The 23,160-nt window shown below is 40.4% G+C and overlaps 2 protein-coding genes across 3 annotated transcripts; one reads left to right on the forward strand and one right to left on the reverse strand.

The window, feature by feature from the left end:
- Positions 1-6,686: 6,686 nt before the first annotated feature.
- Positions 6,687-8,511, reverse strand: etfbkmt (electron transfer flavoprotein subunit beta lysine methyltransferase). Its single transcript, XM_062547382.1, has 3 exons — positions 8,018-8,511; positions 7,693-7,823; positions 6,687-7,506 (listed from the first exon to the last, which is right to left on the reverse strand). Exons 1-3 carry the CDS (start codon positions 8,485-8,487, stop codon positions 7,157-7,159), a joined length of 951 nt encoding a protein of 316 aa, XP_062403366.1. The 5' UTR covers positions 8,488-8,511; the 3' UTR covers positions 6,687-7,156.
- Positions 8,512-8,941: 430 nt separating this feature from the next.
- On the forward strand, positions 8,942-17,984 carry kxd1 (KxDL motif containing 1). Of its 2 annotated transcripts, none has more exons than XM_062547511.1 (5): positions 8,942-9,061; positions 9,328-9,430; positions 15,988-16,140; positions 16,235-16,281; positions 17,487-17,984. In XM_062547511.1, exons 2-5 carry the CDS (start codon positions 9,336-9,338, stop codon positions 17,726-17,728), a joined length of 537 nt encoding a protein of 178 aa, XP_062403495.1. In that variant the 5' UTR covers positions 8,942-9,061; positions 9,328-9,335; the 3' UTR covers positions 17,729-17,984. The 2 variants fall into 2 exon arrangements, with proteins under 2 accessions (XP_062403495.1, XP_062403494.1); XM_062547510.1 differs by having other exon boundaries at positions 8,947-9,081.
- The last annotated feature ends 5,176 nt before the right edge of the window (positions 17,985-23,160 follow it).

Raw genomic sequence — 23,160 nt, forward strand, 5'->3', positions numbered from 1 at the left:
TCATTACAGCCATCAATCTGTTTGGATATGTCTGTATTATAGCTTTGCACACCTAGATAGGGGAATATTTGCCCAATTTTCCGTACAGAAATGTTAAAATTTAGTCAAATTCTGTAGGGAATGGCGATAGACTGCTCTCTTCAAGTCAATCCACAGATTTTCTATAGGATTTAAGTCAGGGCTCTGACTTTGCCACTCAAGGATATTCACCATCCTATCCTTAAGCCACTGCTTTGTTCTTTTGGCAGTATGTTTAAGATTATTGTCGTGTTGGAAGGCGAATGACCTCCCCATCCTCAGCTGTCTAGGAGAGGGACGCAGGTTTTCCTTAAGAATGTGGGTGTACTTGGCAGCATCCATTTTCCCTTCTATCCTGACCAATTGCCCAGTTCCTGCTGAAAAGAAACATCCCCACAACATAATGTTGCCCCCACCATGCTTCACACTAGGTATGGTGTGTTTTGGGAGGTGTACTGTGTTGGTTTTCGCCAAACATTGCGCTTGGAGTTCAGTGCAAAAACACATCTGGAATATTCTGCTACCATGTGGAAAAAGCTTATATGGTCAGATGAGACTAAGATCGAAGTTTTTGGAGACTAAGATTGAAGTTTTTGGACTGAGCTCCAGGCGCTAACCAAACACAGTATACACACCCAAACACACCCAAAACACACCATACCTACTTTGAAGCATGGTGGGGGCAACATTATGTTTTGGGGATGTTTCTCTTCAGCGGGGACTGGGCAATTGGTCAGGATAGAAGGGAAAATGGATGCTGCCAAGTACACCAAAATTCTTGAGGAAAACCTGCGTCCCTCTCCTAAACAGCTGAGGATGGGGAGGTCATTCGCCTTCCAACACGACAATAATCTTAAACATACTGCCAAAAGAACAAAGCAGTGGCTTAAGGATAGGATGGTGAATATCCTTGAGTGGCAAAGTCAGAGCCCTGACTTAAATCCTATAGAAAATATGTGGATTGACTTGAAGAGAGCAGTCCATCGCCATTCCCTACAGAATTTGACTAAATTGTAACATTTCTGTACGGAAAATTGGGCAAATATTCCCCTATCTAGGTGTGCAAAGCTATAATACAGACATATCCAAACAGATTGATGGCTGTAATGAAAGCAAAAGGAAGCTTTACAAAGTATTAAGTCAGGGGTATGATGACTTTTCCAACCCTGTTATTCTAGTTTTTAATTTTTTATTAATTTTCAGAATTGTTGAGTTTTTTTTTCATTATTTTGATGTTGTACAGCTACATTTGTAAATAAAACTGGAAAAGATTTTTTTTAAAATGGGTTTTGATTTCAGGCTGTAAGACAAAAAAGGTAACTATTTCAAAAGGGTATGATAACTTTCTATAGGCACTGTATATATATATATATATATATATATATATATATATATATATATATTCACAATATATTTAGACATTTGTGTAAATATTTTAAATGGTCCCAAAAAATATTTTTGACAGTTAAAATATATTTAATGATAATAATAATACATTGTATTTATAATGCACTTTACATCAGAGATCTCAAAGTGCTACAGGTTAAAAACAAAAATAAGATGAGCAATTTAATTAGAAAAGGAAAAAGAGGAAAAAAAGAAAAAGGTTTAAGAACATCTAAAAGGGACCAAAAGAAATGTCTTTAGGTCTTTTTTTTTAGGTCTTTGTTTGAGTGAGTGGAGCGGAGGGAGCGTGTTGTGTTTTGTGGGTTGATTATTTCTTTGAGGTGGGGGGGGGGGTGGGGGGGGGGGGGGGGGGGGGGGGGGCATAACCATGAGTGCATTGGTGAGTGAGGAGGAGGGAAATCTTGTACTCAATCCTGCTGGAGACCGGAAGCCAGTGGAGTGAGTGGAGGATGGGGATAGATAGATAGATAGATACTTTATTGATCCCCAGGGGGAAATTCAAGGTCCCAGCAGCTTAAGACACCACACACAACATACAAAACAATGTAAACAGGAAAGTACAAAGCAAATCAAATCAACATGACTAAAGGAGCAGTAAAATAAAATACTATAAAATACTATGGATAAGGTGTGCATGAATGTACTGAGGATTGGTATTGTGATCCAGTATGAGGTGTGTGTCAAGTTGGTAGTGCAAATAAGTGCAACAGTGCAAGATTAGATTCTAGTGACCAGCAATAAATGTGTACAGTACAAAATGTAAGCATAGTAAATCAAAACCTCCACAGTGCAACAGTGCAAGATTACATTCTAGTGACCAGCAATAAATATGTACAGTACAAAATGTAAGCATAGTGATAATAATAACAGTACTAGTATAAATATATGGACAATTAAAATAGACCTAACATAGTAATAATATAAGAGTTATAGCAGCAGTGCAAGGATAGTTAGATATGGGTGCAGACATTAGTCATTGGTCAAATATATGGACAAAAAGAGGGTAGACATGTAAGCCATGCCATGTAAGTGTATAAGAGGGTGGAGGTGCAGATATGCTATGCATAGAAGTCCAACTCTCCTTTTCCCTTCAGTGAAGCATTGTACAATTGTATGGCCCTGGGTACAAATGACTTCCTCAGTCTGTCTGTTGTGCATGTCATGGAGCGTAGTCTCCAGCTGATCAAGCTCTTCTGCTGTATGATAGTGCTGTAGAGTGGAAGACAGTCATTGTCCAGGATGCTGTAGCTTGTTCAGGGTCCTTTTGTCTGATACTGAAGTGATGCACTCCAGATCAGCTCCCACAACAGAGCCAGCCTTCCTTACCAGCCTGTCTAGTCGCCCAGCATAAAAGAGGACGCTGGCAACAACAGACTGGTAAAACATCCAGAGGAGCTTGCTGCAGACATTGAAGGACCGCAGCTTCCTCAGGAAGTACAGCCTGCTCTGCCCTTTCTTGTATATTGCTTCAGTGTTGACTGACCAGTCCAGTTTATCGTCCAGTACGCCCAGGTACTTGTGTTCACCACCTCCACATTGACCTCCTCAATGGTGACTGGCAGCAGAGCAGGCTTAGACCTCCTGAAATCTACCACCATCTCCTTGGTCTTGGCCGTGTTGAGTTGTAGGTGGTTGAGTCTGCACCATTACACAAAGTCCTCCACCAGGCTCCTGTATTCCTCCTCCTGCCCATCCCTGATACATCCCACAATCGTCTGAAAACTTCTGCATGTAGCATGACACTGTTCCCTGTGGAGCACCTGTGCTGCTGATTACAGTGTTGGAGAGGCAGTCCTTCAGTCTGACAAACTGTGGCCGCTCTGTCAGGTAGTCTGCAATCCAGGATACTAGGTGAGCATCCACACCCATCTGCAGGAGCTTGTCACTCAGTCTGGGGGGTTGGATGGTGTTAAAAGCACTAGAGAAGTCAAAGAACATGATTCTCACAGCACTTTTCCCCTTGTCCAGGTGAGAGTGTGTCCTGTGTAGGAGGTATTAGATGGCATCGTCAACGCCCACTTTCTCCTGGTATGCAAACTGTAACGGATCTAGTGCATGGCGCACCTGTGGCCTAAGTATCCCCAGAACCAGTCTCTCCAAGGTCTTCATCAGGTGTGATGTGAGAGCGACTGGCCTGAAGTCATTAAGCTCACGTGGACGTGGTTTCTTGGGGACGGGGATAAGACATGATGTCTTCCACAGTGTTGGGACTCTCCCGAGACGTAGACTTTGGTTGAAGATATGCTCCAGTGGCTCTCCCAGTTCAGTAGCACAGGCCTTGAACAGTCTTGGACACAGTCCGTCAGGCCCGGCTGCTTTCCTGGGATGGAGTTTCTTCAGCTGTCCTCTAACTTGATCTGCCGTTATGATGAGGGGGAAGGGGAGGTGGTGCGGTCTTGGTCACTCCGGGGGGGAGGGGAGGAGGGACGTGCTGCACTGGGGGTGAGGGGGGAGGTGTGAATTGGGCAGTTAAGCTAGCAAGAGCAGTGTCCGTAGTTGATGGTGCTGGGTAATGTGCTCGTGTTTCCGCACTCTCATCAGGATCCTAGCTGCAGAGTTTTGGATGTACTGGAGTCTCTGCAGACTCTTGCTTGGGATCCCAATGAGAAGTGCGTTACAGTAGTCCTGTCTGGAGGAGACAAAGGCATGAACCAGCTTTTCGGCATCTGAGAGAGAGAGGATGGGGCGGAGTTTGGAAATGTTACGGAGGTGGTAGAAGGAGGTTTTGCAGAGGTGATTTATATGTGCTTCAAATGTGAGTTGAGAGTCCATTTTTACACCCAGATTTGTGACTGTTGATGAAAGGGGGATGTTGGAGCCAGAGAAGGTGATGCTGGTTATGGATGATGATTTGGACTGGTGGGGAGTGCCAACCAGGATGGCTTCGGTTTTGGAGCTGTTGAGTTGGAGAAAGTTGTGCTCCATCCATACCTTTATCTCCTCCAGACAGGTGGTGAGTTTTGATGGGAATGACTGTGAGGATGGGGTTGCAGCTGTGGCATTGACATAGAGCTGTGTGTCATCAGAAGAGCAGTGGAATGAGATGTTGTGACGGCTGATGATTTTCTGGATGATATTGGATGATTTGGCCAAGGGGAGCGAGGTGGAGGATGAAGAGGATGGGGCCAAGGACTGATCTCTGGGGGACACCGCAGGTTAATGTGTGTGTACTTGATTTGGAGTGACCCAGGGAGATGTATTCTGTCCGGTTTTGTGAGATATGAGTTGAACCAGCTGAGAGCAGTGTCATTGGCCCTCATTTATGAAACGTGCGTACGACCAAAAACAGGCGTACGCTTGTTTCCACGCAAAGTATGGCATTTATCAATGTGAACGTGATCGGTGCTATACGCTCAAATCTCACGTCTAGTCTGAACTCGCGTACGCAAGTTTTTCAGGCGGCATAGCACTGTGCAGCAGTAAATCGCCGGTGGATTACAAAATTGATAAGTGGAATTTATGGACTATCTCGGACATAACACTTTTCCTGTACATGTGCAGCCTATTTGCTGTAGGCTAATGTAGCATATTATATTGACACATTTGATGGCTTAGAATAGCCATAGGAGATGATTATACTTTCTCTTTGGCAAACGCAACATTTATGAATTATATATTTAAAATTATTTTCATATATTTAAAATTATTATATATTTAAAATTAATTTCAGTGTCTTTCAGTGGTTTTGTAATGAATGTATATAGTATGATGCGTTCTCTCTGCGAAAATAAAGTCTGTTGCGCTTAAATCGCTCTTTCCCGCCTTCCTTGATGACAGCTTCTAGCTGTCAAAATTATCATTAATGTCATGGTGGACAGTGTCAAATGCAGCAGGTCCAGGAGGATGAGGAGGGAGGGACAGCCATTGTCGGACGACATGAGGAGGTCTTTGGTGACTCTGACAAGGGCAGTCTCTGTGCTGTGGGCGGAGCGGAAACCAGACTGGAATTTTTCAAAGAGGTTATTTTGTTTGAGGTGGTCCTGAAGGTGGCAACTGCTTTCTCAAGTACCTTTGAAGGGGAGATTGGAGATGGGTCTGTAGTTGGATAAGATTTCTTACACTTTAAAGAGTCACTTCACCCCATAACTCCACCCACTTCAAATTTCTGAAAAAGGCTTTCAAAATGGGCAGGACGTTCTGAAATTTGGAAGGGAGTGCAGCCCTGCTGCAGCCAATCAACCATGGTGATTTCGTGTCAATCTGGGAATGAGTGCTACAGACATCACAGGTAGGCTAATCAGGGCAGCAGGTGTTGGGACAACGTCAGCACTACAATAGTATTTTGGACCAACATGCCATGGCATGTTTCAACCTGTAGAAAGCGCGGAGAGCAATATCTCCAATACAATCATACGAAATGTTACTTTTGTCGAGAAACACGATTTTTGTCAATATTAACCCTGGTAATAGTAGTTCACCACTTATGAGTATTTTCAATCAATCAATCAACAGCTCAAAAAACATATTTTAGGGTGCAGTTACCCTTTAAGTCTGGCCATGAATAATGAAAATGGCCCAACTCGAGGGGCGGCCCCATTTGAAAGTTTCACTGCACACAATTGGATAACACTACGACGGTAAACGTAACGTGCATCATTGCTCGTGGCTAGAGTATCTTGCGGACACAATTCAAATTGTGCTCTTGCGAGAACTTCCAGGGTAGGGGAAATGGGCAACGTTTGCCAAATTCACTGCCCGGGTGCAATAGACCGCTCGTTTAGCCTATAGGAATTCACACTAGAACTGTGAATTCCATGTGAGTTCAAACAGGGCCTACACACTTGCATTTAAAAAAATTCTGAAAAAAATACCTGGTGTACCTATTGTTACCCAGGAGACACTCTGTATTTAGTTTATGCTAAGATCAATACTTTCTAAGTTACAGCCATTTTACCTGGGGGAAGGGGGTGTCGATTTTGTTCTGCCTCTTTTTTTTCCAAGTTCACAAGCCCATAGCTCAGTAACTAAATTATTAAATATTTTGCAGGCGGGTGCATAAATAGGAATAGTATGCAGCAAATCTCACAAGTCTGAACATTCATTTTGGATCGCATATTCAGAGCACTCATTTGAATATACAATATTTAAAAAAAACACCAGTTTGACTTATCTTAAGGAAATCGTTTTCCCCCTACCCTAAACATGGACAAAATGCACCATTGAGATGTTTTGTATACATGTAAAGATTAATAACCCAATTAATCGGTGCTCGGGCCCTACAAATAGCCCCTACCTCATTGTAACATTACAGAACATATCCTAGAATGTGCTTCAAATGATCAAGAGGTATTTATTTGTGACATACACAGTTACATTTGGCTATATAATAATTACAGTGTCTTTAAGTTGCATAGGCCATCATCCGTTGCCATTCACTGTATGGCTGTCAAATGAATGTACTTCTCGAAAAGCAGCATGGCCATCATCACGTGAAACAAGCACAACAAATCAGGGAAGGGAACATGGGTTTGTACATCATCTCTTCTCAGATGGTTCCGTGATACACAACATCCACATTCATCAGCTGCGGAATAAAATGAGTCCGGGGTCTCCAGCGCATCCAAATTGTTACACTTTGGACACACTGATACAATGGTTGAATGTGGACCGGAGGGTGAATTGTAACAAAAGTGTGTAGGATACATTTGTATCCGACATAATGTAGACGTAGGAGAGAACTTGGACAACACGCGAACAGTCCAGTCGCAGACTGTAGATCAGCACATTGGGGTTATACATCTGGTGTATAAAGCCAAACAGTACTACTGGTTAGTCCATAGTTCTCCTCTCTAACTGATTCAGGTAATGTGTACTGAGCCAGTAATTTGACGAAGCTTTTAATCCTGTGGTTTTCAAACTGTGCACGTCCAGGGTCACCAATGTACACTTTTGTGTTATGGACTCTAATGCACGTCTTCAGCCACGTATGCAAACTGTCAGCTAGGTCTTCATCATAAAACATGTCTCCAAGCAAGATGAGATCCCAGTGCTCAGGTTCAGATCCAATGAGATTGTCAGTGACACAGGGAATTGGCTCCAGATTGTTAAGTTCACAGTTTAGCTGAATAGCTACAGCAGCAACTGTAATGAGAGAACAGACTTTCATCTTTAGACACAAGACCATGCCTCAGATTTTTCTTTCTTTCATTGACAACTGGCCTACCGGACATAGCCAAATAGGCCTATTTACATTTGGACTGCTTTTGTTTGCAAATGTCACTGTTACATTCAAATTGTGTGCAACTTGACAACTTTTCAAGGTTTTACCTGAGTCTATGTCATTGGCAACCACATGAGAAGCACTGCACATTTTTGCAGCAATTGCTGATGCTCCACAACCACTACCGAGATCCAGCACTTTTTTTCCTCTGGACACTCCAGGGTTATCTAACAAATACCTGAAAGATGGATGAAGGTCAAAGGTTTCATTACTTAAGTGTCAAGAAAAAATACATGAATCAGTTAGACTTTGTGAAAATGTCACACAAAAGTTTGAGAAAAAGTCTATTAAATGCATAGTTGTATGGCCTACTTTATGACAGCCACTCTGGGGAAAAAATGCCAGGGGAAAAGGGGAAAACTTTATTCATACCTTGACAGCGCTTGCCCTCCCGGCCAATATATTGCCCAATATGGATCTGAAAAGGGCCATGTATCTGGCCGTGCGTGCCAAAATCGGCACTTTGGTGTGAAGAGGCTCAAACGGATTTCAGGGGTTAAAGTATTGTCGCTAACGATTTCGGTGTTATCCATGACAAATTGATTAATGTCAGAATTCCTCGTGTAGATAAAACGATAGAGTCCCCTGAAAAGTCGAGTGTCACCTATCGAACATCTCAAATTGGCCAACATAATTATATCGTGGAATCGCGAATTGTCTGCGCTATCTGAGCATGGCTGTCTGTAGGGTGTGTAGCACATAGACAGTAAAAGATAGGTGTAGCATCTGTAGCCTTGTGTGAGGCTCATTCGAATTAATGCCCCGCTGCGCAGATCTGGCCGAACGTAATCTAAACTGGACTTGTGCAGTGTACACTTTGTGTCATGTCTTGCGTGACTCATGTTCAGCCAGATCTGCGCAGAATTGCACGAAGTCGAATACGCCCAGTGTAAGATGACTCAAAACTTCCGGCCTGGAGACACTATACCAAAACAAAAGCGACTACTGAAATGGTCAATACATGCATAATGGTCATGGTCACCAAAAATAATGCTAAACACACCAACTAGCTGGTAATACTATGATAAAAGCTAAATAAAACTATAGACAAAATCTGCTCCTCGGATGAAAAACAAAACAAACAAACAAATCACAAAAATGCCTGATGCCTTTTCGTTCAAGAAACAAACTTACAAACTTACTATAGCCTAACGGCTATGGCAGAGAACTTGTAATAAACGGACAATGTGATATATAAATACAGCTATAATTATATAGTGTAAAACTTCTAAAGCAAAACTGCTTTACTTAAGGTCTCCGATCGTATGGAACAGACCCTTAATACATTTTGCATCACATGACTCCTAAAGGAAGTGTCTTCAGCTTACTGTCAGTGCTTGGTGGTGCTCTCAAACAAATGTTACCGTGTTTACGGTGTTCGCGGATACCGACTTGCCCTAATTATATGATTCTAAGGTACTAAATACACATTATAGGTAGGTATATCCATTTATACACCGACCGTAACGTTATTTGCTAAATTGGTAACTTTGAGCAAGGTATGTTAGCTAACGTTAACTTGCGCTTGATCAGACTTTTGACAGGCACTCGTACAGGGTGGATAATTCAGTCAAAATAACATAGTTTCCCATAAATTTAATAACGTTTCAAAATGGCCCCTTTATATTTTTAAATCGTGTATTGGCTACTGTATGTCCTGTGTCTGACGAGTTTTTCTACAGGGTTTCCAATGGATCCAACTGCCTCGGGTGTCTTTTGCAGCAGAATGCTTAGCATGGTCAACTCTGAGGATGTAAATGCTATCATTCAAGCACAAAGACATATGTAAGTTCATAATGCTAATGTTTGATTCTTTGGCCTATCGCTATCTGTAGTGTGTTTTAATTAAATCACTTGATGTTAGCTCGTATCGTCAGGTAGGTAGAGTGTAAAATCGTGTGTTTGTCGATGTTGATAGACTGTCTCTCTATAACGTTAGGACTGAGTGGGGTTAGGCGAGCTACCTTTTACTCGACTTACAGCCAAGGTAATTAAACTAACTCACGCAATACCCCCGCACAGTAGTTATGGGGAAAGGTAGTCTATCAGCCTAGTAAACTTATGCAGTAAGGTTGCTTTCACACTAGTTCCGTTTAACTGGACCGGATCCGAGTGCGGTTACTTCTACCGTAGTTGCATGGTCTCTGTTCCTGTGTTTGTCTGCGCACCCTGGGGTGCGTTTCCCGAAAGCATCGTAAGCCTACGATGATCGTAAAGTCCCTCTTACGACCGTCTTAAGATTTGCCGACTGTTTCCCGAAACCATCGTAGCTTAAGAGCATCGTGAAAACACTCGTAGATCTACGAGTGATCCAGAGTTCTCGTTACTGCCTAAGAGCGTCGTAACGCTATGCCTCAGTGGAGTCACCAGCAGGATATGCAGGGGGATTACAACTAAGAATATAATGATCCAACGTTACCATTCTTTATTGTAAATTGACTTGTGATGATTCAGATTCTAGCGTGCAAAATAGCATTCATTCAATGGACATAATGTTATTAAAACCGGACAAGAATAGCCTACAAGTTATGAAAGGAGACGTTGCCAAAGTTTGCCATTATCTTTTTGTGTAGACTTTTATTTTTTATTTTTTATTAGGCTTATGAGGTAAAAACAGAGAAAGGAATATGTGACTATAGTCTGTTCTGCGTCAAAATCTAAGCCTATAGGCTATGTTCTTTAAGCCTACACATTTCCTCATTTTCTTATCAACCTCTTCATTCAAACGCCTGCTTAAGTGACACCGCGAAACATTATTGCACAGGCAGCACACCGTGCTCTCACAAGTAGGTGTAGTAAGCTAGCCGAAGCCTAATATACATATTTTCCGACAAACATAAAAACGGGGCAACAATCTAATGTTAAATAATACAAAAGTATGCGTGTGGTAGGCTAATTGGAATGCTTACATGCAGATGTCAAAGGTTTTCTATTTTCGTATTGATGTTAATTAATGTAGCCTATAGATCCGAAGTTCAGACGGTGGCTTAGCTATGACGTGCAGTCACCTGACATCACCATCAAATTAGGGGATATTTCAGAACTTTTATAGTGGACAGCTCCCTTAAGAGCATCGTAAGAGCAGTGCACGCGCGTTCACGCTACGAGCATGTTCGGGAAACAGTCGGCAAATCCTAACGATCGATCTTAAGATGAATCGTAGAAAACCCTCGTAAGAGTAGCCACGTTTACATGGACAGTTTTTTGTCATTCCGATTAAACTATTCCGATTGAACATTTTTGCGCCGTCTGTTTACATGGGCTACATTCTATTCCGATCAGACGTCTGTAAGCGCTTTAGAATCTTTGATCGGAATAGCCGTTGTTTGCTACTTTTCATTGGGAAGTTATTACGGTCAATCCGAATGACCGTATACATGAGCGTTCATTCGGAATAGGAATGGACTACACCACCTCTTCTATTCCGATCACAATTCTGATCGGATCAGGATTTTCATTCCGATTGAGGTGTTTATATGACGATTTTTATTCCGATTGAGCTGTTTCTTCCGTTTCTAATCGGAATAGAAGTGTCCATGTAAACGGGGCTAGTGTCTATCCATCGTTATCGGGAAACGCACCCCAGGTCCGTTTGCGTCATAAACACCATGGCTCTGTAAACACCATGAACTTCCAGAATTCTGTTTACAAATATCACTTGGCAACACAGCAAAAGAAGACAAAGGTAAAGATTCTTTAGATTCTTTAGAACGTTTGCTTAGCAACTTGCTCCAGCGTTCTAGCGAAACGGACCCCAGCAGAGGCGAAAAGGTTGCTAAGCAAACGTTCTAACGAATCTAAAGAATCTTTACCCTTGTCTGCCAAGTGATATTAGTAAACAGAACTCTGCAACAACAAACAGATACATAGAAGGAGCCCCGCTTACTGAGAAGTTCAATTTTGAAAAGTGTGTCATGGGGGTTAGGCTGATCTGCTGGCGATTTGGATTTCACCCTGCAGCTCAGGCTGGAAACTTGCACATCTATCTCTCCTGCTTCCTGTCCACGTTTGGTGGGTCCAATCACCAACTAGCTTTTCCAAAAGGCACATCTGGATCGTTGGTCTGATTGGTTGAAGGACTATCCAAAAGCCAAAGAGGACACATGTAACTCCTCTCCTAGTTACTCTCCACTGGCTCCCTATAGTGGCCAGAATTAAATTTAAATCTCTCACATTGGCCTATAGGACACTGACTGGATCTGCTCCCAGCTACTTCAGTTCTTTGGTCAAGATGTACATTCCCAACCGTCCATTGCGATCTTCTGATGAGCGTCTGTTATGTTGACCAACCCCATATATGCTAGGTCAAAATCTCTGAGTTATTGTTTGTTAATCCGTTATTTTTATTATATGATTGATTGATTTACTTATTTAATTGCTATTCTCATATTCATTGATTTATGTCTCATTAGGTTAGTGCTTAAAATGATTATTTTATACAGTTGTATTGATAATTGTGCTATTCTCCCTATTTTGTAATTGTTCACTGTTATTTCATTTGTATTGTTATTTATTTGTATGTCGCTTTGGACAAAGGCATCTGCTAAATAACTATAACCATAACCATAACCAAAAGCGTACAGGGTCATATAGAAACATGATATAAATGGGAACACTTACGGTTCTATGAAAAGAGCAGAATCATCCACAGCTCATATTTCCATAATATACACTTGATGGCGATGGAAAGTAGTAGTTGTCCAGCATCAATGTCTAAAATGAGACCTATTTAAAGGACTCTTCATGATTAGTTCTATTGGATTGAGGGAAGCTAGCTTAAACTGTATGTTTCTTTCGTCCTTCATGCCTGTTTCATTTGTCCCGACCAGGAGGGAATGAAACGTATGACCCACTGTTGATGAAAGTATTACTGAGCGGTTTTGTTCAGAGGTGAAATTGCAACTGCATTTGACAGAGGGCACATGTAGGTTGCTAGTGGAAAAATATTAGCTCTCAGTCTGGTACGATGTGCTCAAAGTCTGCTTATGTGTAACTTGCTTTCAATTCAATTCAATTCAATTCAAAAACACTTTATTTATCCCCAAGAGGCAATTCACATAGTATCATGGAGTAGAGTACAATGAATCCTATAAATAACGCTATTAAAATACATGAATAATAAATAATAAATAGATGTACATTGATCAATACAAGAGTCCTGTGCAAGTAAGTGCTTCTTATTAGCAGTATGTAAAGTGCAGTGCAGTACAGTGCTCTCTGGACCATGCCAAGTGCAGCTGGACAGGACGGAGTTGCAGACGGTTAGTAGAGGTGGTTCTGGAATTGAGAAGTTGGACAGCTGTGGGCACAAAAGCTGCTTTCCTCCTCTGTGTCCTGCAGGATAGGCTGCGGAGCCGCCTACCAGAGGGAAGCCACTGAAAGGAGGAGAACAGGGCATGTAGAATAGAATAGAATATATACTTTTTTTTTTTTTTGATAAAATGTTTTTATTTTCAAAATAGTATATGATACAAGGTATTACAGAAAATCTGGGTTAAAGACAAAGAAAAAACAGTTAACAACATACACACATACTTCCTTCCTTCCTTATACATTATGGCTGATTGTCCTGTACTTTTTCTTTTACAAGAGAGTATGCTGCGTCCCACGCTTGAATTGTTTTTTTGCTGGCTCCATGCATTCGAGCTACTGATCTCTCCATCATGACAATGTCCAAAAAAGAGTTTGCCCACTGCCGCCATGGCAAGGTATGAGGTGGCTGCCATCTCAATGCCAGCATTTTCTTCGCTGCTGTAAGTCCTGCCCATAGTGTTCGCTTTTGTTGCAAAGAAAAGTCAAAGGTGGAGTCATCATTGAGCAGGAGTAAAGTGGGTGAACATGGGATATTGATCTCGAGCATATCGCTCAAGGTGGAAGAAATTAGTCTCCAAAATGCAGACACACTGGGGCATTCCCAGTACATATGCATAAATGATCCAACAGCATTCAGAGAACAAAGGTCACAATTAGGAGATGCAATAATTTTCATTGCATGTCGTCTCCTGGGGGTTAAATAAAACCTATGAATGAATTTATAGTGTATGAGTTGGTGGTCGGGGTTCTTGGAAGTATCATGTAGATTTTCCCATACTGTGTCCCAGCAGATATCTTCCTCTAATACAGGGGTAAGGTCCCTATCCCATACACTTTCCACTGGCAATGATAAACAGGGATCAGAAATAAATTTGTAAAGTTTAGAAACCAACCCACGTGTATGATTTCGGGGGGCAAGTAACTTATTTAGTGGATGAGTTAGCAAGGGAACACCCCAAGGAACGCCATATGCCTTCATGGCAGATCTCAGTTGTAAATAAAAGAAAAATGATGTCCCCGGGAGGTCATATTGAGCTCGTATATCACTAAAGGTACGCAAACCATCACCATTAAACAAATTATTAAAAGTGTTAACTCCCTTATCCCTCCACAATGAAAAAGAAATGGGCTTTTTCCCAACAAGGAGGGAAAAATTATTAAATATAGGGGAGTGATTATGCCACTTTAAGTTCACCTTAGTATGATTCATTACAGTATTGCAAGTCCTGAGTAGATAGGAAATTATAGGACCTAGGTGTGTTCTAGCTGCCTTAGGTGGTATGTTAGAGAATATCAGGTCTTGGAGCCTGTATGGTTGGGAGATATTTTCCTCGATTGATTTCCAAGAAACAGACACACTAGAATTTAACCATACATACAAAGGTCTAAGAACAAAAGACCAGAAATACATTTTGAAATTCGGTAGACCCAATCCTCCCTGCATCTTATCTCTCTGAAGAGTTTTAAACTTCAGTCGGGGCCTCTTCCCATTCCATATGAATTTAGATATCAGAGACTGTAACTTATCCCAGTAACCTTTTGGGGGTGGAAGGGGGATCATTGAGGAGTAAAAATTGACACATGGCAGAACATCCATTTTAACTATTGATACTCTGGCTTGGAGGGAGTTTGGAAGCTTTGACCAACGTTCTATATCCTTTACAATTTGGTTATGTATGTTTTGAAAATTATGAGATGCTATGTGAAAAATGGAAGGTGAAATATCTATTCCAAGGTATTTAAATTGACCAACCACAGGGATATTAGAAGGCAAAGGCGTCACTGATCTAATTGAATTTAGATGCATCAGTGATGATTTACTCCAGTTTATTTTATATCCAGATAATGAACTAAATGTATCAAACATAGATAATATGTGTGGAAGAGAAGTGCCTGTGTCACCTACATAGAGAAGAATATCATCAGCAAATAGAGATATACGGTGTTCAGAGTTATTGATAGAGATGGGAACAACAGATGGGTGTTGCCTGATTTTTTGAGCCAGTGGTTCAAGAGAGAGAGCGAAAAGTAAAGGAGAAAGGGGGCAACCCTGGCGGGTGCCCCTTGATATGGGAAACTGTGTAGAGAAAGTATTGTTAATATAAACCATGGCAGAGGGGTTTGCGTACAAGACCTTGATCAATTTGATAAAGTTTGAACCTAATCCAAATTTGTCGAGAGTAACCCATAAATAATCTTTTTCTAATCTGTCGAACGCTTTCTCGGCATCGAGTGACAGGACTGAACATGCAAATCGTTCTCATTAGCGGCATGGATGATGTGGAGAAGCCGGCGTACATTATCAGATGCTAATCTGCCCTTGATGAATCCAGTCTGATCATTATGTATTAACTTTGTCAAAAAGCCCTCAAGCCGTGAGGCAAGAACCTTAGAATATATACTTTTTTGATCCTGTGAGGGAAATTCAGTTCTCTGCATTTAACCCAATTTAACTGAATTAGTGAACACCCAGAATCACACAACCCAGAGCAGTGAGCTGCCTGCCCAACCAGCGGCGCTCGGGGAGCAGTGAGGGGTTAAGTGCCTTGCGCAAGGGCACTTCAGCCGTGGACTAGTTGGGGATCGAACCAGCAACCCTCAGGTTACAAGCTCGAAGCCCTAACCAGTAGGCCACGGCTGCCCTATGAGAGGGGTCTTGTAGGATCTTGCCAGCTAGCCTGATTGTCTGTTGCTCGCATAGAGAGGAGAGGCTTCTAAGGGGAGAGCCAATTATCTTGGAGCAGACATGTTCTTTGTTCTGTTCTTTGAAGTCGCCCTTGGTTTAAGAGGCTGATAGTGGTACCAGCAGGTGAAAGAGAAAGTCATAATGCTCTCAATGAAGGAATAGTAGAATAGAGTTAGTAGTATGTGCTTACTAACCCCAAATGAGTTCAACTTTCTCAAAAGATACTTTCGCTGCTGACATTTCTTGAGAATGTCCTCTGTGTTGGAGTTAAATTTCAGAGAATTATCAAATAATGTGCCCAAGTACCCCCTTTGTAGTTCACCCCTCTGTTTATATTTGCCAGGCTTGACCGTTTCGAGAAGACTAATGAAATGCTCATCAACTTCAATGGCTTGTCCAATGTGAGACTTCAGCAGATGAATGATAACTTTCTAGTTCACACTCGGACTCTGCTTGAGATGAAGAAAGATCTAGACAGCATATTCAGGAGGATAAGGTCTCTGTTACTCTCTCTCAGTTGGAATTTGTGTTCAATTTTCTTTGTGTTTTGGTGTACCAACTTGGGCCTAATTTCTGTTTTACCCACCTAGGACATTAAAAGGAAAGGTCTCTAAGCAGTACCCTGAAGCATTTAGCAGTAAGTTTTTTTTTTTAATTTTTAATTTTTATTTTACTCATTCTAGTATTTTAAAGGAACACTTTACCATTTTTTCATATTAAACTACGTTATTCCCTTAACTAAGAAGGGTTGATACATACCTCTCAAGTTTCAATGCGTGCACTCACTGGCTCTGGCGCACAGCGCTACTTTGATAGCACTTAAAGGGATAGTTCAGGTTTTTACACATCAAACTCTATGGCATCCCCACCACCAGTGTAGTACATCAACACTGACTTACCCTCGACAGTGTCCCGTGGGCCGAGTTTCTGTCCAATTTTGTTGCTGACGAAAGTAGTCCGGCCAGTTGGCTGGGGTCACGAAAATAAAGCATTTTTTTCCTCAAAACAATATGTGTTAAAAACAGTGACACATTTGCATTACAAAAACGTTGTCCACGCGCAGTGATAGGAATCGAGAAAAATAGTGCCAAGTGATAACGAGGTTTGAATTTTTCCTGGACAACGTTTTTGTGGTGCAAATATATCACTCTTTTGAACGCATATGGTTTTGAGAAGAAAAACACTTAACTTTCGTCACCCCAGCAACTTGCCGGACTACTTTCTTCAGCATCAAAAACCGGCTGGATCTCGGCTCACAGGACGCTGTCGGGGGGTAAGTCAGTGCTGATGCACAACGTTGCTGACAGGGAACCCATATAACGTCGTGTCTTAAAACCCGAACTATCCCTTTAACTAACAAGTTCATTCTTTAGGATCCAAACAGAGATGAATTTAGAAACCACCAAACATCTCCATGTTTTCCTTACATGTTTTATTAAAATACAGTTAAACAAGAGTAGTCACATGACCAAGTATGATAAAACGTGGTGCATTTCTAAGTGGGTAAGAGGGATAACTATGTTGTGTGGCGGAATAACACTTGGGAGCACAACTGAAACTGCAAGAGTGATGATATTACTGCGCCGAGTCTGAGTGCTCCAAAGTGTTATTCCGCCACACAATATAGTTATCCCTCTTACCTGTTTAGAAATGCACCAAGTTTTATTGTGAATAATATTTACATTTTAATATGAAAAAAATGTGAAGTCTTCCTTTAACATTCTACTAAATACTTCAGGAAACTGCATCATTCTTGTAAACTGTTGGATTTGAACCATGCAACTCAATCTACTTTTGGAGATGTTCTCTTTCCAGTTGTTTAAATTATATTTGAATTTACAGATACTCATGAATCCACCGTCCTTGAGGAAGAGGATGAAGACTTTGATCCAGTCCCGCCCAGTGTGGCAACAACTACAACCACTGCCACTTCGGAACAGAGCACAGAATCTTGTGATTCAAGCCCTGATGTTATCTCCCCAACTGTAAGCCGTTGCTCTGATGACCTCTCCCAAGAGCAGCCAGAAACCCCTACACTTAACAGCCCTGAGAGAACTGAGCTACAGGATGAAGGTCCAGATTAATCAGAAAAATATGGTCTATTATAATAACTTGCTAATAAAATGTTTTGATCTGATGATGTTTGCTAAGACTGGAAACAGATAGTGTAGATGCTGTGGCCATGCAGTCACTTGCTGCAGTTTTTGTAAAAAATGTATTGTGGTGACCATGCTAAGGTGTACTCAGTGTAATGTTGTTCCTCATATTTATGTCCAGTATTGGCCATTTGTGGTAAAAGCATGAATTTATTTATTTAATAAATAAAGACAACTAAGCCTGGCTGGGTTCATTTTCATTTCCATCAAAATGGCAGTCTGGTTTGTTTCTGAAGCATATTGACACATTGAGATTAGATTTGATTAAGTTGTACAACTTCGAAACATTTCTGAATATTGCTTTAATCAGAGTATTTCCATTTCTCTGGAATCGTTAAAGCTTACATAAGACATTCTCACTGTTGAACTTTTAAAGGAACACTTCACCGTTTTTTTCATATTAAACTATGTTATTCCCTTAACAAAGACGAGTTGATACATACCTCTCACGTTTCTATACACTAATCCAGTGAAACACGGAAGTAAAGCAGTGCCGCCATTACTGCATGGCTGGCTGCAAAGAAATTAGCCCGTTGGTTCCATAGGCCGCTGTTGCAGAGGTCTGTCAGTAATACACGTCCTAATACCTTATGTTGTTAATAAATTACCTTCATCGGTAAGTTTTGGCCACAGTCTGACATCATTTATCCACTGTTCCCTTTCACCTGACATTTTCTTTTATGAGCAGGATCTCTTGTTAGACATTCTCTGACAGGATGCTTTGAAAAGCACAGGCAAGTGTCACTTGTCACACTCCGCAGGCACGCAGTAATGGCGATATTCAAGATGGCAGCGCCCATAAAGTTCGCGCTGGACCTAAGATCGGGGAAAAAAAATGAATGATAGTCTATGGAGAAAGACAAATTATTTTCTGGTCCCGATCACCTTGTGCTATGAATTACACATATGACGTTTGTCAATTTTAAAGACAAATTTTAATGTAAAGACATTGCAGTTAATTACGTAACTAGTGAATTACAACATTGTGAAAGATCGTAATTCCAACGACTACAAACACATCAGTCGTGTTAGTGACGTTGGCCCAATTCACAGCAACTGGCACCAGCAACAAGTCTTATTTCAAGTCTTGCCTTGCAGCAAGCCCACTAATTATTATCTCTCCATTGACTCCCGTTCATAATTTTTCACGATTTAGGTGCAATGGATCGGAAGTAGATGCGCATCACTTAGGTTCCCTATGCCTGCACTCACTGGCTCTGGTGCGCGGCGCTACTTTGATAGCATTTAGCTAGCCTAGTTCATTCATTAGGATCCAAACAGAGATTAAGTAAGCTACACATGTTTTCCCCTATTAAAATACAGTTGTCTCAACATACTTGGTAGTCACACAACCAAGTATGTTGAGACAAAATAAAACGTGGTGCATTTCTAAGCAGGTAAGAGGGATAGCTATGTTGTGTGGCGGAATAACATGAGCACTTAGACTCGGCGCAGTAATATCCTCACTCCAAAGTGAAACTGAAGGTGCAAGAGTGAGGATATTACTGTGCCACACAATATAGTTATCCCTCTTACCTGCTTAGAAATGCACCACGTTTTATTTTGTCTCACCACTTGGTTGTGTGTCTACTCGTGTAACTGTATTTCAAGGGAAAACATGGAGGTGTTTGGTCGCTTCTAACTTCATCTCTGCTTGGATCCTAATGAATGAACTGGGCTAGCTCGCGGCACGCCAGAGGTATGTATAAACTCGTCTTAGTTAAAGGAATAATGTACTGTAGTTTAATATGAAAAAACAGAGAAATGTTCCTTTAAGAGTTATCCTGTGTTTTTTTAATGAATGTATAAATTAGGTTATTTTAAAATTACAGGCTTCTGTGGATTTATTATAAGTATTATGTAGTATGTCTGATAAATGTGTTTAATAGGCTACATTGAAAAGATTTAAATTAAATGGATTTGTAAGTACTCGAAAAAGTTGAGATGTTGTGTAAAATGCAAATAAAAACAGAATGTAATAATCTGCAAGCTTGTGAACTGATATTTAGTTGACAAAAGGACAGAGACTACATATGTTGGAAAGACAAATTTGACTATTTCAAATAACCTTGCCTGGTTAAAGATGAAAAAGCTCAAATGAGGCGTTGTAATATCAGGTATCTTTGGCAATAAAGTGGTGATATTATGATAATATTGTCATGGTGTAGTCCGCTTTGAAAATACACACAAATATTACCAAAAGTATTGGGTCACCTGTCTTGACCCCCACATGAACTTCAGTCACATCCTTTTCTTAATCCAAATGGTTTATGATGTTGATCCACTCTTTGCAGCTATAACAGCTTCAACTCTTCTGGGAAGGTTTTCCACAAGGTTTAGGAGTGTGTTTATGGGCGTTTTTGACCATTCTTCCAGAAGCGCATTTGTGAGGTCACACACTGATGTTGGACGAGGAGACTGGTCAGATTGGATCCCAGAATCCTGCAATCTGATTGGCTGTGAGAATCCTGCAATTTGATTGGCTGTGAGAATCCTGCAATTTGATTGGCTGTTAGAATCCTGCAATCTTATTGGCTGTTGGAATCCAGCAATCTGATTGGCTCCTAGAATCCTGCAATCTGATTGGCTCCCAGAATCTTGCAGTCTGATTGGCTGCTGGGATCTTGCATTTTGATTTGCTGTTGGACTCCTGTTGGATGTCCCCTCCATTTCTGCGTTCAAATCAAGGCTCAAAACTCACCTTTACATCCTTGCTTTCCCTCCAGTGGCGGTTTTAGGTACGGGCGAACCGGGCGGTCGCCCGGGGCGGCATCTTGTATGGGGCGGCACGAGCGCTTAACCCTATGAGCCCGACTGACGTAAAGTGCGTCAAAAAACACTCATGGGGGCGCTCGTGGAGGATCTCGCCTGGGGAGTAATTCAGTCTAGAACCGCCACTGTTTCCCTCCCCCTAACTTTGATGTTTTTGTATTTTAGTAAGTAAGTACTATTTATTTCTAAAGCACGTTTACAACCGTTCACAGACCAAAGACCACATTTTATGGGTACTTTTATTCAGTATTGTTATTTTTACCTATTGTTGTTGAATGAGAATGTGAGCCTCCAGGGATATGGTGGTGATTTTTTTGGAAGTCAATTAGGAAATGCTTGGATGTCATTTCCTGCTGCTGGATAGAGCTGTCTTCTGATACTGAGGAAATCAACTCAAGGAATCCTTAATTAATCTAAAGAATCCTGCATTTGGAATCAACATTTCGGTTGGCAATGAATTCAAGATAAGATTTGTCATTGATATATCTCTTTATCTTGGACATCACTTGTTCCTTGTAAGAGTTTTGTTCCTATCTCTTGGTGCTTGGGGCCTAGGCCTGTATTGCTAAAGAACCACCATGCCACCTAAAAACTCAAATAACATCACTGAGGAATATGTCATCATGGCACAAATGCGTGAATTGTTGGATCAGCAAAAGGACTTCTACAGAACTTTGCTTGAGCAACAGGAAAAAAGTTTCAAAACATGTGTGCAGATCATTGTTGATTCATCAAACAGGAGGATTGACGACCTGACAAAGCAGATATATGACTTCAAGGTGAGTCTCGAAATGACTCAGAATGAATTTGATAATTTTAAAGACTCCTGTAAAACTTGGTCAAAGAGCTTTACTGAAACCAGGACAAAAAAGGATTTTGTCTAAACCAAATATACTTAAATTTAAAAAACAGCTTGCCAGTGTTTCTTGGAATGATGTATATGAGGAAAGTGATTCCGAGTCTGCATATGTAAAGTTCATGAAAGTCATTGGCTCTAGTTTCAATGACTGTTTCCCCTTGGGAAAGTCTAAAAAATGTAATAAGGATTTTAAGAAACCTTGGTTTACAACTGAATTACAAAAAAAATTAAGAAAAAAGAATAAACTTTACAGAAAATATGTTTCTAATCCTTCTCCTTTAAATCATAGTGTGTACAAATCATATAGAAATAATTATAATCATTCAATTAGATTTGTTTAAAAGCAATATTTTAGTGAAAGATTTGTGCAGTATTCAAGAGATATTAAGGCAACATGGAAAACCATAAATCAGCTGTTATTAAGGCAAAATTCCACTGCTGAGTTCCCTACAGAGTTTCATGATGGTGAACGGTCTCTGAAGAATCCTTTGGATATAGCTGAAAAATTTAATGATTTTTTTGTCAATATTGGGCAGGAATTGGCCAATAAAATCTCTGATTGCAATGGGAGTCCCTTGGAATTTATTCCTAAGATATCTCAAAGAATGTCTTCTTTTAAGCTACCTGATCTTGAGGAAATAAGTGAAATAATTGATAAGTTAAAATCTTCATCAGCGGGTCATGATGGTATTCCAACTTTTCTCATAAAGGAGGTGAAACAAATAATATTACAACCACTTCTCCACATTTTCTCTGTGTCCCTGAAAACAGGCATTATACCTCAGGACTTAAAGATTGCCAAGGTTATTCCTTTGTATAAAACAGATGATCCATGTTGCTTTAATAACTATAGACCTATATCAATTTTGCCTTGTTTCTCAAAAGTGTTTAAAAAATTAATTTACAGGAGGATTATCCTACATTTAGATGCTAATGAAATTCTGTATAAACACCAATATGGTTTTCGCAAAAATCACTCAACTTATATGGCACTTCTTCACTTGAGATAAGGTTACCTTGGCTCAAACTAATAATGAATTCATTTGTAGTATTTTTTATAGACTTGTCAAAGGCATTTGATACCGTAAATCATTCTATTTTATTGGATAAACTATATAAATATGGCTTTCATAATCTTTCACTTAAGTGGTTAATGAATTATTTATTGAATCGTAAACAGTTTGTCTGTGTAAAGGGTTGCAATTCTAACATGGCTGGATTACCCTGTGGTGTTCCACAGGGTTCTATCTTGGGACCTTTATTATTTCTTATTTATATTAATGATTTGGCAAATGTTTCTAACCTTTTTTCTCCTGTTATGTTCGCAGATGACACTACCTTGATTCTTTCACATTCCAAATTTGATGTTCTAATGAAAGAGGCTAATGCTGGTTTATCTGCATATGCCAATTGGTTCAAATTAAATAAACTCTCTTTAAATCTTAAAAAATCTAATTTTATTATTTTTGGAGGTAGAAAACTATATCCTAATGACATTTGTAAAATTAAAATTGAGTCTACAGAGATACCACAAGTTACATCCACCAGATTCTTAGGAGTTATTGTTAATGAAACTTTAAAATGGAAGGATCAAGTAGACTGGGTCAGCAAAAAAGTAAATAAATCAATTGGGATAATTAGGAGGGTTAGTCATCTTGTCTCTAGAAATTGCCTCCTCACTCTTTATTATAGTTTAATTTATCCATACCTTTATATTGTAACTTGGTGT

This window comes from Sardina pilchardus, chromosome 10 (genome assembly GCF_963854185.1).
Source record: "Sardina pilchardus chromosome 10, fSarPil1.1, whole genome shotgun sequence".
NCBI lineage: Eukaryota > Metazoa > Chordata > Actinopteri > Clupeiformes > Clupeidae > Sardina > Sardina pilchardus.

Bases quoted from the DNA above. Each gene is read 5' to 3' on its own strand.
- etfbkmt (XM_062547382.1), bottom strand. From the start codon at position 8,487: ATGAGTCACGCAAGACATGACACAAAGTGTACACTGCACAAGTCCAGT. The intron at 7,824-8,017 runs GTATGAATAAAG...TCCATCTTTCAG, and splicing joins GGAGGGCAAGCGCTGTCAAG to GTATTTGTTAGATAACCCTG. The intron at 7,507-7,692 runs GTAAAACCTTGA...CTCTCATTACAG, and splicing joins TGCCAATGACATAGACTCAG to TTGCTGCTGTAGCTATTCAG.
- kxd1 (XM_062547511.1), top strand. From the start codon at position 9,336: ATGGATCCAACTGCCTCGGGTGTCTTTTGCAGCAGAATGCTTAGCATG. The intron at 9,431-15,987 runs GTAAGTTCATAA...TATATTTGCCAG, and splicing joins ATTCAAGCACAAAGACATAT to GCTTGACCGTTTCGAGAAGA. The intron at 16,282-17,486 runs GTAAGTTTTTTT...TTGAATTTACAG, and splicing joins GTACCCTGAAGCATTTAGCA to ATACTCATGAATCCACCGTC.